This window comes from Lemur catta, chromosome 7, assembly GCF_020740605.2.
Source record: "Lemur catta isolate mLemCat1 chromosome 7, mLemCat1.pri, whole genome shotgun sequence".
NCBI classification, from domain to species: Eukaryota; Metazoa; Chordata; class Mammalia; order Primates; family Lemuridae; genus Lemur; species Lemur catta.
The window spans coordinates 55,688,066-55,706,171 of record NC_059134.1 but is presented as its reverse complement, the minus strand read 5'-3'; the positions used below and the strand labels follow the sequence as shown (position 1 = coordinate 55,706,171).

The following is an 18,106-nucleotide window of genomic DNA, read 5'->3' as shown; positions in this document are numbered from 1 at the left end:
GGCCCAAATAGGGGAGGGGAAAAGTTTTAAGGTTAATTAAGTTGGAGTTTGGGTTATTACAGTGAACTAAAACTTTAAATGACTGAAATGAGAATGTTCTTGTGACTAAAAAGGACTGGGAAAGTAATGGAATTTGCCTAAGATTTTATTGGGTTGGGAAGAACAAGGCCACAGAGTGAGTTTAACATGTAGTAGTAAGAAAGAATAAAGTTTGGGTTTAGCCCCTTCCATAAATCAGTTATAAATGTTATAAATTTAATTACTGCAGTTAAAATGGCATGAGCAGATCTCTTGATGGGGAGCAATGAGAGAAAGGGCAACTCTATATGTAACATTGAGTGCCAAGGAGCATGTTCAATCCAGGTCTAAGTTCCCGGTCCCCTAGGAGGATTCAGATATCCTACCTTATGACACCAGTGCAAGTAGAGTTCAATCCCTTCCCAAAGCAACAAATATCCAAGTAACTGCAAAAGCAAAGAAGAAAAAGACAGTCATTTTGAAATCACCAAGTTGCTGCCCAAAGCACTCTATTCTATAACTCAGAATTCCTTTCACAATCTGACACTATGCTCTCTTCTTGCTAAACCTGTACTTTTCAGCCTCTAGTGGTTTGCTAGGCAGTTCCTCTGCCTGGAACGCTCTTCCTCCCCATGCCACTGATCCTTGAAAGCCAGTTCAAGTGTCACCTCCTATTTGTAACTTTCATCAGCACCTGCAGGAAGAATTCATTATTACCTCCCCTGGGATTTCATAACAATTTCCACACTGACACTCTTCCTGAATTCCCGCCCATTTCTTTTCCTTGTGGTGGACCTTATTCTTGGTATTACTTAGACTTACCTGTAAGAAAATAAAAGTCAGGGCCAGCCCTTCCAATGGCTCTTTCTTGGGGGAACCAGGGCTATTATTACAACTGTCAACCACTGTTGTTAACATTGGTAAATACTCAATTAATCTTAGATTTGAATCTAACTCTAGCCAGTCACCAAGTCAGTGTGGAGATGGAAACTGAAAACTGGAGTTCTCAGATGCCTAGAATATTAATGACAGTTTGAATGTATATGGCATTTACATTTTTACAAAAATAATTTCATGTATATGATTTCATTTGTTCTTTACTCAACCCTATAAAATACCATTTTGCTAAATATTATCATTCTCATTTGAAATAAAGGAAACTGAGGCTCAGGAGAGTTACATGATTCAGCCAAAGTTACAAAGTAGAATAGGAAATATTAATAGAATCCAGGTCTCCCTCCTTTTTCACTATTGTAGCCATTGTATGTATCCAAAAATAAGCAGTATAGAGTAGAAAGTTTGTTAAAATATATTGCTTTATTGGATACTAGAATTCATTACCACGTTAGAAACTAACTATACCATTTCATATTTATTGTGTATTAAAGTGGTACAATTCAGTGGTCAGAGTTTGCCCTAGGGCACATTGTTCATCTGCATTTTCCCCATTAAAAAGAAATGTTTCTAACTGGTCTTTCTGCCTATAAGGAACCCACCATACCACAACTTCCAGAATGATTTTCCTAAAATAAAAACTCAATTTATGCTAAATGTCTTAGCCTTTCTTTCTGGGCCTTCCAAAATCTGTCACAAACCTACCTTTCCAGCCATGTTTCCCCCACACAGGGATGGGGAACCTGTGGCCTTCTGATTTCAAGATTGTTCTTTTTAAGCACCAAAGGAGGCAGGAAGAGCTTCATCTTTCTCTGCTGCAACCCTTTTAATAAAAGGATCTGTTCTGTAAAATTTGGATTCAGTCAAATTCAGCCGCACTTAAGAACCCAGAAGGTCACATTTCGCCCTAAGCCCACAGGTTCTGTACCCCTGCCAGAGTGACACTGACTGTACTGACCTTTCCTCTTAACAAGACATCCAGTATTTTTCTGTCTTTCTGACTTTGTCATGATGCTTCCTCAGGCCAGAATGTTCTTCCCCATTCCCATATCCATATGTCAAATTCAACATCCCTTCAAGATCCCACTCCAATGCCACCTCTTATAAGAAGTCTTACTTAATCCTCTTGCCTAAAAATCACTTCTTCCTTCTCAGAACCCCTACAAAATTTTATTTAGGCCTCTCTAATGACAATTATAATGCTCCACCTGTGTTAGTTATTTTTTGTCTATGACTTAGTTGCCCTACTAGATTCTAAACATTGAATGAACAGTTGTAACTTTATATCTCATATCTTTATGACGTACCCTACATGAAAACAGAAACTGCTTATGTTTTATTGATCTCTGTATACTCAGCACTTATCACAATGTTTTGCTTACATAATGATTAATAAATTTTGTTGAAAGAAAAAGATAATGCAAATAGCAACAGATTTGGTGGTTGGGTTCTTCTGTGCCAGACAGGAAATCAGTAGAGAAAGGAACGGTGAAATCAGAGAAAGTCATTTGCCCTATGTATAAATGGGCACTGGAAAACTCTAACGGCCTAAAGTCATCCTCCCATAGCTTTCCATTTCCACAGACTTTCCTGTTGCCTGGCATAAATTTCTCACACTACATAAAACACTACTATGTCACACAACAGAGGCACGGCCACACTATAGCCAAAAGACTTTTGCTAAAATGTACTTTGCATCTGGGCTACACGCCTAGCATTTGCACACTAGAACAAGTTTAACAAACAAGTGAATTTATAAGGCCCCAGAAAGACTGATTTTCAGAAGATGGACATGAAATGAGTAAAGGTACTGCTGATATGAAGCTGTGAATATCTAAAATGACAATTCTGAGTGAACCATAGGATAGTCTATGAAACGGGAATAAAAAAAGGATGTTCTGCCATATTTTCAAAGGGCCAAATGGGTAAGACACATCCTCTAATTTAGCACAGGCCTTCCCCCTACCTCCATTCTTTGTGCCTAAAATTCAAATAGCTAATGTAAACCCCAACTCTACTAAGACAAGCGTGATCTTAGGTTCTGAGGGCCCCCCACACCAATTCGATACTATACCACAGGCAGGAGCATCTCATGAGGCTACTGAAGAAGGGAGTGGGAGAAATGGGAAGCACTACTCACCAACAGCAATGAAGAGTAGGCAGTCAGGATCCCAGCTAAACTTAGAAGAAGAATAGAGCAGAAGATCCAATGTCCTGTTCCTAGAAAAACAACCCTGAAAAAGATGTGTTTCAAACCTTAAAACACAGCACAAATCAGTAGCATCTGTGTCAAGGATAGGCACAAGACCAGACTAGATGTAGCATAAAAACATGAAGAGAGATAAAAAGAGAAGCAGTTTGTGAACAAATCTGTGAGAGCTTTGGGGATATTTACTTGAGGAGTTTTACATTGTGTCCTGTAGGAAACTGGGTACATTAATGGGGTCTGTATAAGTGGGAGGATTTTAAAAAGTTATTTGGAATATTTATTTTGAAATTATGACCTCTTCAAAAAAAAAACAATATAATACAGAAATTCTAGAATACCATTAGAGAAAAAAAATCATACCATATAAGTTCACTGCTTTAACAAAACTAATACTTTCCAATTTGGCATATGTTCAAATTATCTATATGCATATACATTTCCTTACATAATTGCAATCACAGCTACCATATTAATTGCTCTATTCTCTGTGAAAGAGTTGGGCTCTTTAAAAAAAAAAGTCCTGATCTGTTCCTAAAGTAGTACTTGAGAAAAAATTGCTAATGATTTGTTAAAAGGAAACAATATTATACTTGGTTTAGGTATTAAGGTATATCAAAGAATTTAGACTTTTCATTTCAAGAAACAGAAATTACCTCTTCTCCATATAAAACTTGGATAAATTATCATTTTAAAGATGTAAAATATAAGTTAGTGAACATATAACTACATTAAAAATAAGAAAGGAAATTTTCCTTGGACAAGGGCCGATAGATACAGCTAGAAGAAAGAAATAGGCAAGCAACCTTACTAGCAAGAGGCATCCCAGATCAAGACATGGGAAGAGTCCTCTGTAGCAGATGAGCTCACAATAAGGAATCAGAAAACATGTAAGGAATGTCAACAAATGAATCCAATTAAGCCAACAAAGAGAAGAATCTGCAACCAAGAAAACATAATTAATAGAACAATCAGAAAAGAGCCACAAAAATAAATATATTTAAGAGCTTTAAAGAAGTAAAGGACGGACTCACATCCATGAAACAAGAATAGGATGTTTTAACACAAGTACAGGTGGTTATCAAAACAATCAAATAGAGCTCATGAAAAAAAATTTAAATAAAAAACATGAAATATGGTCTTAATAGCACTCTAGATGCAGCCAAAGAAATAATCAAATAGCCTAACCAAATAGTTATACTGACTTTGCTTTCCAAGTAACAAAGAAAATTTAAGGTTTGTCATTTAATGGTACCTCTACTTTTTCTAATCATTGATATTTTAATCCCTTTCAACCTAAAAAGTTTTCTTTTAGATATTTAATCACATGTAAATACTACTATTGGTTTGGTTCACTTTAAAGCCCTCTCACCAAACTCAGATGAGGTTCCCACCCACCTTTTGTGAACTATAAGCAAAGGAAGAACTGTGATCTGGTTTTTTCTCTCTCCCCCTCTTCTACTCCTTCCTATGCCAGTCATCTGTACTCAGTCTTGGTGGTGGTGGTGGTGGTGGTGTGACAAAAAGGAGTGAGAAGAGCTAGAAAGAGTTTATGTGACTGCCTGGGAATTGAGAAAGGAAGTCTCCTTTCTTGGCCATCCTTCTTTAAACTGGGAATACACAGTGCTGATGACTACGCAGCAGGCTCACTCTACATAGGTGTGTCCAATTTAGGCTTCTTATGACTTAGTATTTTTAAACAATTTTCTTTTTGCTCTGGACGATTGTGTTACATCCCTCTAGCAGCATAATCACACCCCCTTTTTCAACATAGGCCTTCTTGCTCAGCTGAGACAGTCTTCTTAGAACAGATTAGGCAATGGAACCTACTCATCTAAAATCCATATTATATGCTGTAATGTTTAAAGGAACCTTCCAGGACCCTTCCTTGCTTTCCCACATCTGTAAAATGAAGCTTTCTTGCATCTTTCCCTAATATATACATAATGCTTTATATCTGCATCACTAACTGCCAACTGACAGTAACTCTAGATGAGGAAAAAAGACACATTGGTGGTGAGGTATTAGGAACCTTCACATAGCAAGGAAAGGAGAGACACATCTAACTCCATAACACACAGAGGGAAACAAAGGGAAGTGACAGTTACCCTCTCAAAAATCCTGCTCTCTCTAGCTAAGGGCAACAACTAGAAAAGCTAAACAAAATGTTTTTAAAAATCTAAATGAAGGCATCAGACATCTACCAGGCAGTGAAGAACTATGGAACCAAGATCTAAACAATAAAGGAAATCCAGAGACAGCATGGCGTTTGGAGTGATTTTTCTCTAGAAGTGGTTAAGATACAGGAAGCCCTAATAAACCTCACAAGGCTAAGAGGACAAAAAGGGAAAAAGGTAATCTGGTAAACACCATACACTTTGATTTGGGACCTTCCAAGCCACATCCTAGGAGTAAGCACAAACTGGAAATAGACCGATTTGAGGGGGACAGAATCCCAGCTTTGAACCATCTAAACATGTGAAATTGGATTAAGGTAAATAGGATCTGGTTACCTGTCAGAAGCCCTCCTCTGAGAGGACATAATGTAATTCAAGGTCCCAAATTATTTATACAATTTCTTATATACAATGTCTGCAACTAAAGCAAAAAGAATCAGACATTAGTGAATGCCAAAAGAAGCAATGGACAATGTAAAAGAACTTCAGGAAATCTAGATAGTGGAGGTATCAGACACAAACTTCTACATATCCTTAACTGTTCAGACTGCAAAAAAAATTAAAAATTTCAGCAAAGAACTATTTAAAAGTGGCCCAATTAAAAATTCTAGAAAGAACGCCAGGTACAGTGGGTCACATCTTTGGGAGTCTGAGGCAGGAGGATCACTTTAGGCTGGTTTGAGACCAGCCTGGGCAATATAGCAAGACTTCATCTCTACAAAAATAAAAAAATAAATTGGCCAGGTATGGTGGCACAGACCTGTAGTCCTTGATACTTGGGAGGCTGAGGTGGGAGGATCACCTGAGCCCAGGAGTTTAATGTTACGGTGGACTATGATCACACCACTGTACTTATCTGGCCCAGGACTTGGAGCAACTGAAAACAATCCAGCAGGAGCAGAAAGAATGTGGGCCCAAATGCTGCCTCAAGACAACTCAGCAAACTACCAGATATTGACATTGCATGAAGGCTACATAGTGCCTGGGGCTCATCACCAATACTCAAGAGTATAAAAAAAAAGGGGCTACTGATTCACTTCCCTCTTTCATATGTTATATAAATTTCTCTTCTGACCAACCCTAACACAGTCTTATACTGGGAATGGAACTCTGAGAAAATACACCAACGCTTTTCTTAAGAGAAGATATCAAGTTCTTTTATCACTACTGGGTGATGTTTATTCCTATAACTTACGTATTGATATATAAGATTAACTACAATAGTAGTTACGTTCACATGACACAAGTTTTGTTCAATGGTAGGGGAACAGGAGAAGATTATATATATATTAATATATAGATAGATGTACAGAATTCTGGCACTCATGATCTTTGTTCTCTGATGTCACACCAGTGATAATGTTATGTTAGATGTCAAAGGGAATTTTTGCACATGAAATTAAGGTTACTAATCAACTGACTTTAAAATGGGGAGGTTTTCTAGACATCTTAATTAACAACATAATAAATAAAGAAAAAACAAAATAAAATGGGGAGTTATCCTGGATCATCTGGGTGAATCCAATATAATTACATGAGCTCCTAAAAATCAGAAGAGCAAGGCAAAGAAAAGTGAAAAGGGGAAGTAAGAGAAATTTGAAGTCTGAGAAGGAGTTCACATATGCTGGGGCTAGCTCTGAGATGGAGAAGGTCTCTAAGGAATGCACTTGCCTCTAGAAGTTGAAAACAACGTAAGCAGGGACTTCAGTCCTACACCCACAAGGAACTGAATTCTGTCAACAACTTGAATGAACCTGGAAGTGGATTCTCACTCAGAGCCTCCAGGTAAAAGCTCATGCCAGCTGGCAGCTGATTTGTCTTAGGAGATCCTAAGCAGAGTACCTAGCTGAGTAAGCCAGACTTATAACCTAAAGAACTGTGAGGTAGTACATGGGTATTGTTTTGAATTGCTAAATTTGTGGTAATTTGCTATGGCAGCAATGGAAAACTACCCATGCAACTTATTGTGGCCTTAGGACCTGCCAGAGCTCACTCATATATACAAGTTCTATATGATGATAAAGTGTTGCTGTGGGAAGGTTCTGCCTGCCGAGTATGTATGTTGATTCCAACTATGCATTCCAGAACTAGGGAAATAAGCCCTTAGTGGTTTGGGGACCCACTAGGCTCACTGTGGAGATGGGCCCAAGCCAAAACTCCTTTGATTGCCTGACATGCAAAAACCCCTACTCTGACTTGTGAATCATAGTGGCTTTTTGGATCTCTAAGAATTTGTGTCAGTTCAAAGTCAGTGTCCAGCAATTTCCCAAAACGTATTTCTTCTTCCCCAATGCATAGCCACCCTGGTAAATGGCCAGAGGTTCCTTGAGGAAAACTAGGAGGAAGACTGACAGTATATACTTTGGCTGTGAGGAGGGTCCTTTCTTAAGGCCTTCCTCTCTCAAGAGCTTCTGAGACTGTGGACTGATCAAATTTAGAAATTTGTTGAGGGGCCACACTCTCTATTGTGGTGATTCAATTCAGACTTCTCTTCATGAGAACTAGAGATTTTCTACAGATATTACCTAAGTAAGATTTTAGTAGGCTGCCCATCTATTTCAGTTTTAGGGACACTAATCAACCAGCCAACATCAAATGTCTCCTCAGGTCAGACCATTATTATTACTGTGTCAGTTCTACTGCGCATTATAGTAGCCACACTGGCCTTGTCTTTAGCAATTAAGTGCCACAACTTGGCTCTGAAACCAGAAATCTTATCATTCTCACTGAATTCAGAGAGAATGCTTTGATATCAACAGTTCTCAATGTCATCCCTTTGCTACTGAAAATAGCTACCACAAGTGCATTACACTCCTTGTTTTCACTAAAATATCCTATGGAAGCAACTACTTGGTCAACCAAAGCCTTAGCTTCCATGGTTACTTAATTCAAGCGTCTGTAGGTGATAATTTAAGTACCTTTTATCACTGCACACCATGGACAACCACCGTCTCTCTTACCACTGGAAACAGGGCTATTAAATCTTTAAATTCAATCAAGTCAGAGAATCAATTCTAGATAACTAACTAGAACCAACTTAGAAAACCCATCCTTAAGGTTCTGTTCCTCTAGAACTGCTGCTGCTGCTATTGATTCTGTGTCTGTAAGGGTTTGTTCAGAGAAGCGGAACCACTGTGAGTGATAAAGAATAAGAGATTTATTATAGGGATTAGACTTTACATAATTATGAGAACTTACAGAGAAATCTGTGCAAGAGATTGCTGCCTCTACATCTGGTATTGGGCTTTAGGTCACTATGCGTTAGTCAGGCTGGACATCAGGAAGAAAAGTTGGGTATGAAGTGGGAACAACAAGGATAAACTAGAACCTGCAAAGATGAACTGGAAACCACAAGGACAAATTCAACCCTGTGACTGACTCTTACCGCCTCTAGCCTCAATGGCATGAGCAACCTACAGAAGAATCAAAGCAGGCAGATACAAAAGACAGGTTACCTTCAAAGAACAAAAATTAGACTCACAGCAGACTTCTCAAGAGAAACAAAGCAAAAGGATAATAGAATAAGAAATACAAAGTGCTGAAAAAACCTGACAAATTAGAATTCTATGCCCAGCTAAAACATCCTTCAAAGATGAAAATGAAATAAAGCCATTTTCACAAAAATAAAAATTGAGAGAATCTGTCACCAGTAGATTCTTGTAAAAGGAAATTCTGGGGGCTATTTCTTTAATAGCTTCATCAAAATATAATTCATATACCATAAACTTCATCCATTTCAGTGATTATTAGTTATATTCACAACCTTTGACAACCATCACCGTTATCTAATTCCAGAATACTTTTTCACCTAAAAAGAAACCCGTGTTTATTAGTAGTCTCCATTCCTCCCTACCCCCAGCTCCTGGCAACCACTCATCTGCTGTTTCTATGGATTTGCCTATTCTAGACATTTTATATAAATGGAATTATATAACACGTGCTCTTTAGTAACTAGCATCTTTCCCTTAGCATGTTTTCTAGGCTTATCCATGTTGAAGCATGTGTCAGCACTTCACTATTTCTTTGTGGCTGAATAATACTCCACTATACAAATATATATTTGTCCACTTACCAGGTGATAGGGATTCGGGTTATTTCTACTTTTTGGCTATTATGAATAAAGCTGCTATGAACATTCATGTGTAAGTATTTGTGTGGACTGTTTGTAATTCTCTTGGTTATATACCTAGGAGTGAAATTGCTAGGTTGTACAGTAACTCTGTTTAAGTATTTGAGGAATTGCCAAACTATTTTCCACAGTGGCTGTACCATTTACGTTCCTACCAGCAATGTATGAGGGTTCCAAGTTCTCTGAACACATTATTTTTTAAGCAGTTATATTGGAACACATGCAGGATAAGGAAAAAGAGAAAGTCATGAAGTTTATGTCACAGAACATCTGAGCAAAGAAGAGAATTGTGGCATTGTACAAGTATTTAAATTGGCTAGATCCAGTGGCTCATGCCTGTAATCCCAGCACTTGGGGAGGCCAAGGTGGGAAGACTGCTTGAGGCCAGGAGTTCAAGACCAGCCTGGGAACATAGTGAGACCCCATCTATACAAAAAATTTAAAAATTAGTCAGTCATGGTGGTGCATGGCTATAGTCCTAGCTACTTGGGAAGCTGAGGCAGGATGATTACTTGAGCCCAGTGGTTCCAGGTTATAGTGATCTACGATCCTGCCACTGCACTCCAGCATGGGTTACAGAGTGAGACCTTGTCTCTAAAAATAAATTATAAAAAAATCAAAGTATTTAAATGATGACTCATTTCTTAAAACAAAAATCTATGCTCTCATTTACTAAGTTCATTAGAAAATATATGTCACTTAAGAATTCTTAAGGTCTGAGATATGAGAAATTTGACTCTGTAAAATGTCTATTTCAAATTCTAGGGATGTTTTCTATTGCTCAAAATCTTTTCTTAGTACTTCAGAATCTTAAGTCACATTAGAATGAGCAAGTTCCATAAGTGTCCACCCAAATAAATAACCAAGTAGAGGCACATGCCTGTAATCCCAGCCCTTTGGGAAGCCGAGGCAGGAGGATCGCATGAGCCCCAGAGTTAGAGACCAACCTGGGCAACATAGCAAGATGCTATCTCTACAAAAAACTGTAAAAATTAGCCAGGCATGGAGGCACATGCCTGTCATCCTAGCTACTCAGGAGGCTGAGGTGGGAAGATTGCTTGAGCCCAGCAGTCTGAAGTTGCAGTGAGCTATGATCATGCCACTGCACTCTAACCTGGGTGATAGAGCAAGAGACTCTATCTCAAAACAAACAAACAAACAAAAACCAGTAGAGTTCCTAGCTCCATTTTAAAATGACAGCCTGTTTTGTCCAGGTTAACTTCACAATAAGATTTGGTGTCTGTGGACCTAGATCTGTGTGATATTTTTTTCTTACTTCTTTTCCTGAAAATCTTTATAGTTCCAATTTAGAATTAGATTCTTCTTCAAGTGTTATTTTATCTACAGAATTCTAGAAACTTGGCAAAAGTCAAGTTCATAGGAGATGATAGTTTGGCAATGACATCTGCAACAATGCTGGTGGGATTCAGACATTTGCACTTTTCAATGCTCTCGTTGCAAAGGGGATGAAGACAACTTCTGTCAATGTGTGTAAAAAGGTGAGTGACCATCACTTCGTGTATTTACTTCTGTGATTTCATTATTTTCACTCACTTCCAGATACAACTAGAATCATATACCTCTGTTGTAAACAGAAATTTCTATAACCTTTTCAGAAGTACTTTGGCAATGGGAATAATGAATTTTAACAGTGTTTATTCTTCAATTCAATAACACCACTTGTGGGATTCTATTCTCTGATAAAGGGCTGATAACAAGAATCTATACAGAACTTTAAAAAATTAACAAAAAAATAAAAAAAATAAAACAACCCCAGCAATAAATGGGCAAAGGACATGAACAGAAACTTTTCAAAAGACAACAGACTAATGGCCAGCAAACATACAAAAAAGTGCTCAACTGTCTAATCATTAGGGAAATGCAAATCCAAACCACAATGAGATATCACCTAACTCCAGTGAGAATGGCCTTTATCAAAAAGTCCCAAAACAACAAATGCTGACGTGGATGTGGAGAGATTGGAACACTCTTACACTGCAGGTGGGACTGCAAATTAGTACAACCCCTGTGGAAAGTAATTTGGAGATATCTCAAAGAGCTAAAAATAGAAATACCATTTGATCCAGCAATCCCACTACTAGGCATCTGCCCCAAGTAAAAAAAAGACATTCTATAATAAAGACATCTGTTGGGGGGTGGGGGGAGGGGATGGAGGTATGACTACATGGTGAGTGCCAGGCGAACTGTCTGGTGAATGGACACGCTTGAGGCTCTCACTCAGGGGGATGGGCAGGACATGGACATTGTATATAACCTGAACTTATGTACCCCCATGATGAGCTGAAATAAAAAAATAAATAATAAATAAAGATCAATGTTTATAGCAGCACAATTCACAATTGCAAAGATGTGGAAACAACCCAAGTGCCCATCAATACATGAGTGGATTGATAAAATATGGTGTATGTATGACATGGAATACTACTCAACTATAAAAAACAATGGTGAACTATTATCCTGGATAGAGCTTGAGCCCATCTTTCAAAGTGAAGTATCACAAGAATGGAAAAACAAGCAGATGTACTGGCCATCAAATTGGTACTAACTGGTCAACACTAAGGTGCTCACACAGTAGTAATGTAATATTCACTGGGTGCCGGTAAGGTGGGGACTGGTGGTGGGGGTGGGTAAACTCACAACAAATGTATGTGGAGTACACTGTATGGGGGAAGGCCACACTTGTAGCCCTGGCTTGGGCAAGGATAAGGCATTACATGTAACCAAAATGTTTGTACCCCTATAATATTCTGAAATAAAAAAATAAAAAATAAAAATAAATTGAAAAAAAGAATATGAAGATTTCTCTGCCCTGTTTTAAAATCAAGAAAACTGGAAACATTTATAATGCCTAACAATGGCTAAGTGTATTATAGTACCTTCATGTCATGAAATATTTTGAAACCATTTTAAATGATGTTCATTAGGAGTTGTAAAAATTGGTTCAAATGTTTATAATTATTTTAAGTGAAAAGGGAAAGCAAAATTATATATACAGTATGAGCATAATAATATAAAAATAAACATATAAAAAAAGTTGGGAAATATATATCAAGTGACTGTTTCTCAAGAATGAGACTAATCCCTGGTGGTCTAGCGGTTTAAAAAAAAAAAAGAATGAGGCCGGGCATGGTGGCTCACACCTGTAATCCTAGCACTCTGGGAGGCCGAGGCGGGTGAATCGCTCGAGGTCAGGAGTTCGAGACCAGCCTCAGCAAGAGCGAGAGCCCGTCTCTACTAAAAATAGAAAGAAGCTATATGGACATCTAAAAATATATATAGAAAAAAATTAGCCGGGCATGGTGGCACATGCCTGTAGTCCCAGCTGCTCGGGAGGCTGAGGCAAAAGGATTGCTTGAGCCCAGGAGTTTGAGGTTGCTGTGAGCTAGGCTGATGCCACGGCACTCTGGTCAGGGTGACAGAGCGAGACTCTGTCTCAAAAAAAAAAAAAAAAGAATGAGACTAAGCAGATATTATATTTTCTAATTTTTTACATTTAAGATAGCAAGCTATGTTTTACTTCTATAAAGGAAAAAAATAACTGTACTCTATGTTTTTCAAAAAAGCCTCATTCCCAAACATATCCTTCTCCCCCAAATACCAAATAATGGGTAAGATCTACAGCAAGGTTAGAAGGCATCAAGCCAGAAAAACTAGAAAGGCCAGGAGCAGTCCAGGAGTAGGAGTTTAGCCATGAAAGGGTGCTGAGAAGGGATATGTGTCACTGTGTTCATAAGAATAATAGGAGGAGGCAGAGGGTACAGGAGAAGCAGAGAGGGTACAGTTAAAGGACAGAGATCCTGCCAACCAACTAGTGTAGGCATCAGTAACCCAGTCATAGAGACCGAGGAACAAGATGTCAGAAAGGACTGGGGATGCTGGAAGCACAGAGAAAGCTTCCTACTGAGCCAGATTTCATCAAAGTGGGAGACTGAGCACAGGTGGAAGGGAAGTATAAAAGGTTAGGGTGCTAAGCATCCTACTCCTGCCCCATAGGCAGGCCTCTCATCTGTAAGTTGTGGAAAGCCCAGTTTTGTCCACTGTCTCTACTATGCTACCACATATTTTCAACCTGAGGTGGAATTCAGGTGGCTATCAGACCAAAGGGCCCTTACACAAATCAAAGTACAAAAAGTGAAACTCACCAGTCAAAGTTAAAGTATTCATTTGAAGTTTCTATCCATAGGTACAGGAAAATCACAGACAAGATAAATGAAATTAGCAGGCATGGGTAAAATAATTGCTCTCTCTGGGAAGAGAAATAAGAAGTTTAACTTAGCTCCATTTATCCATGTAACCTCAGAAATTTCTGTACACACTTGCCAAAAGTAAGTATAGTTACAGTGCCATGTATTACCCTCCCCAGGCTGGAGTGTCCACTCTCTTCTTTTTACCCCTGCCAAATCTTGTATATGCATATTTATAAAATTCATTATACTTAACTGTAATTATGTGTTTCTATGTTTGTATCTGATGCTACACTGTTTCTTCAAGTAAAAGGAACTTCTTTTATACATCTCTGTATTGCCAATATCTAGCATAGTTTAATGAATGTAGCTGGCTCTGAACAATCATCTGTTGAATCCATCCACTTCTGCAGCTACCAAATGTTTACTTAGTGACTCACTGAGTAATTCACCCATTCATCGTTCATAAGTTCATTTAGTCATTTATCTACCCAGCTGGGGGAGGAAGGGGGAATCAGAATTATGAAATAAACATTTTTTTGAGTAGGTATTTTGTGCCAGTACAATAGTAGAGACGTCACAAGGTGTTTTCACTTGATTTGTCATAATAGCCATATGAGTTAGGTATTGTTAACCTAATTTTGCAGAAGAAAGCTCAGAGAGGTAAAGTAATTAGCTCGTCATCTCACAGCCAAGAAGTGGCACAGACAGGACTGGAACCAAGATCTATATGAACTCAAAAGCCAGTATGGAGGATATCTTTATGGAGGAAGTATTGAAACTGAGCCTTGAAGGCAACCCCCCACACTGAAAACCATATCACAAACCAGTCATGCCACAGGTTGCCAAACCCTTCCCAGAAGGATTAGGTTTGGGTTGCCATCAGAGTTGTAATCTTAAAAGCCTCTGTATACATAAATAAGAAATTCTACCTCTTTAGGGCGCCATTTTTCATCTATTAAAACTAGGTAGAATAATCCCTGCTCTGTTTAAATTCTGAGGTTATTGTGAGGAGTAAGAATAAAAATATAAAATGGAAAACATAGAAAGGGCATTCCAAAAAGCTGAAGAAATACATTACAGGTTATCAAGGTAGTAAACTATCAACCTCAGAGTGTAAGAGGATAAAGGGCACCGGATTTGACGCAGGTCTTATATACACACTTTACATGAAACTTGTGTGGACTTGTACAAACATATATCAGATGTCATTCTCCTGCCCAAAATCCCCCCAGAGCCTCCTATTGTACTAGAATATCATCCAAACTGCCTTCCATGGCCCACAAGATCCTACATGGTCAACCCTTGCATATCCCTGACCTCATGCCCTTCTAACACTCTGACTCCATTTCCAGATGCCAGCCACACTAGGTCTTCTTTCTGTTTCTAGAACACAATCAAATTCAATCCCACCTCAGAAGCTTGGTATTTGCTGGCTCCTCTGCCTGGAATACTTTTGCCCCCAGATATACACAGGGCTGGCTCTACCTCTTCATTTAGGAGAAAGATCAAATGACACGATTTCAAAGAGATTTCTCTAACCACTCTCCCATCCCAGTTTCTAACACATTTTCCTATTATGTTCAAAGCTCTTAACACTATGCAAAGTTGTCTTTCTTCATTTGTTGTTTATTCCCTAACACATCCCCACTAGAATGTAAGCCTCAGGAGTGCCAGAGGCCTTAGCTGTCTCAGTCACTGAAACACATATTAAATGTTCAATACATTTTTTTGTTGAATAAATCCATTTCCTTTCTTTGATTCTCACTGTTGCCTTGTTGCCTCAAAAATTTTCAAAGGCTCCTCATTGTTTAGAGGATAAAGTTCAAACATTTTAGCTTGACATCAAGATGCTTCATAATTTGATCCAAATATTCCTTTTTAGCCCTACTTCTATTTATTCCCTTACATGTTCCTAAATTCAACCCTGGAAATTCATTTTTCCCTAAACATACCATTGTGCTTCTCTATCTCTGAACTTTTGCTCATTTTATTACCTCCACCCAGAATCTCCTGCGCCATCATTTCAATATGTCACTTCCACAAGTCCGTGACTCCAAGAACAGCAACTCAATAATAGCTAACATTTATTGAGTGCTAATTACATACCAAGTCCAATTTGAACTTTTTTCCACCTATTACCTCTTCTCTACTCACAACAAACCATGCAAGTGGGTACTACTGTTATTCTCTCCATTACTCAAATGGGGAATCTGAAGCACCAGGATGTTAGTCACTTGCCCAAGCTCCCACAGTGGTGGAACTCCAATATGGAGACAGTCAGTAGTTGAAGCCATAATTTGAATCCGGGTAGTCTTCCCCCAGAACATAAGCTTTATTAGCACTTATGCTATATGCCATACTCCCTCCCCTTAGCAGAAAGGGGCCTTAAGAATTATCTAGGGCCCTTGAGAATTACCTAGTTCAATTCCCTAGCTGTAGAGAGGCTCAGAGGTATCACATAACCAGCCCAAAGGCAGAGTTAGACTTGGGAGCCACACATACTCTCCCAGGCTCTGGTCCAGGGATTTTTTCCTTGACACCACACTACCTCGAATGTTACCTTTCCCATGAAGCGTCCCTTTATTTTTCCCTCTATGTCCTTCTTTCTAGCTCTCATGCGACTTACCATCTCATCCTTAGTAAGTATATGTTGAATCTACCCTTCCTTCTCCACCTTTACCATCACTGCTCTGATCCAGGCCAATGACATCTCTTATTTGGAGTTCCACTGTTGCTTCTCTTTGAAGGCAAAGAGGTCTCCCTGCACATGTTTTGTCCTTTCCAATATATTCTCCACACAATCAAATAATCATTCCAAAACATAGCTCAACCACATCACCAGCTTAAAATCTTTAGGGACTCTTTATTCCCTACATGGCAGAAGTTAAATTCCTAAAACTACAAAACATCTGACCCACCTCCCTTTCTAGCTTTATTTCCCATCACTTCTCCATTCATATACTCTGCTCCATCTAAAATAAGCCTTATACCAATCTCCAAACTCATCATGCCCTTTGATGCCTCCTCCAATATCATTTCTTCCATCACCCCCAATTCGTTTACCTATCTAATTCCTAATTACCCTTCACCTTCTAAATAAACTTATCTTTGGCCTCTCCCTTGGAATGTACCTGCACACATATGTATACACACAATTACAGCACTTCTCTCACTATATTGAGACTTTGTGTGTATACTTGTCTTTCCCCCTAGTAGACTGAATTCCTTGAGAGCAGGATCTATGCCTGAAGTACTTCTGTCATCCCCAGTGAGTAGCACAGATGCCAAATATCTGGACAGGAAAGACACAGGGGACAGAAGAACATTCCTGCCTACTCCAGGAAAGACTCCCATTTCCTACCCTTTCCTTGTGCCCCCCACCTCAGGTATAAGAAATCAGTGATTCGACTGGCCTGATTCTTGGACCCTGGCTGGACCATGTTTACAAATAAGTAAAGGTATACCATTTGGCCTTCCTCTTTCTCATTTCAGTGTGCTCACCATTTGATCTCTCATACCATATAGCCCACTAGAGGGTGCCAACATAGGGACTGGAGAAAGAAAGAAGCCCTCAAATAGGCAAGGCCACATGCCACCACTCAGCCTTACTAGAGCTCTTCATTAGGGAAAATCAGGTACTAGCCTGACCAATAATAAAGGAGCCCCTTGTTCCCCATTTGCTTTTTTTTCCTTCATGAGCATATCTCTGTTGGGAAACTCACAGAAAAGAGAGAATTAAAGATTCAGACATTCCTGTAATCCCTAGACAAACACACTTAAGTGCACCCAAACCTCACTTTTTCTTCCAGGTTCACTGAACGAACAAATGCAAAAGTAAAAAAATGAATAAATGAATGGCTTAAAGAGTAGTAATGAAAAGGAAATAAAAGTGAAAGAAAATGAAGAAAGCAAGTACATGTTGCAGTAAGTTTAACATTAGTGCACTACTTTCACGGAAGAATTGGAGCCCTAGCATCCCCAGTCCTGGAGACTCTAATGAGCCCTTATGGGTCCAGGGCCCAGCCCATGTTCCCCACATCTGAGAAAGTGTGGTCCAGCTCCTTCTCATCTCTCTGTACCAGACTGCAGCAACAGGATCCAGGTTTAATTTTTTCCCATCGTCTGAACTTCCACTGACAACTGTAGCAGCCAGTAAGGAGAGTGACATAGCATTGGTGGCTGAAGATTCGTGTAATCCATGGATGAAACTTTTTTTGTTTTTCTATGTTTTTCCTCTTGGGCTCAATCCTGTTAGCCTTCTTAGGCATGATTCACCCTGTCACTGGAAGGACAAATAAAATGATCAGGATCTAATGTAGCTCCCCTTAATGTACCCTACCCCACCATTCTACAGAAAATTCTATCAGAGATAGATGACCAGGAAAAACTGTTTATAACTGAGGCTAATATACTGGATTCGGGGTAGAAGAATGGAGCTTTACCCTAACTTTTCCCACTAACTTGTTGTTTACTA

At 38.9% G+C, this 18,106-nt stretch overlaps 1 protein-coding gene across 1 annotated transcript in view; it reads right to left on the bottom strand.

Moving 5' to 3' along the window:
- GDPD4 (glycerophosphodiester phosphodiesterase domain containing 4) overlaps positions 1 to 17,900 on the bottom strand; it is an 84,909-nt gene extending 67,009 nt beyond the window's left edge. Inside the window, exons 1-4 of the mRNA XM_045556938.1 lie at positions 17,712 to 17,900; positions 13,588 to 13,691; positions 3,053 to 3,146; positions 405 to 464 (exon numbers count right to left, since the gene is read on the bottom strand). Of these exons, the coding sequence (XP_045412894.1) occupies positions 405 to 464; positions 3,053 to 3,146; positions 13,588 to 13,691; positions 17,712 to 17,900 (447 nt within the window). The remainder of the gene's footprint in view (positions 1 to 404; positions 465 to 3,052; positions 3,147 to 13,587; positions 13,692 to 17,711) is intronic.
- Between the last annotated feature and the right edge of the window lie 206 nt (positions 17,901 to 18,106).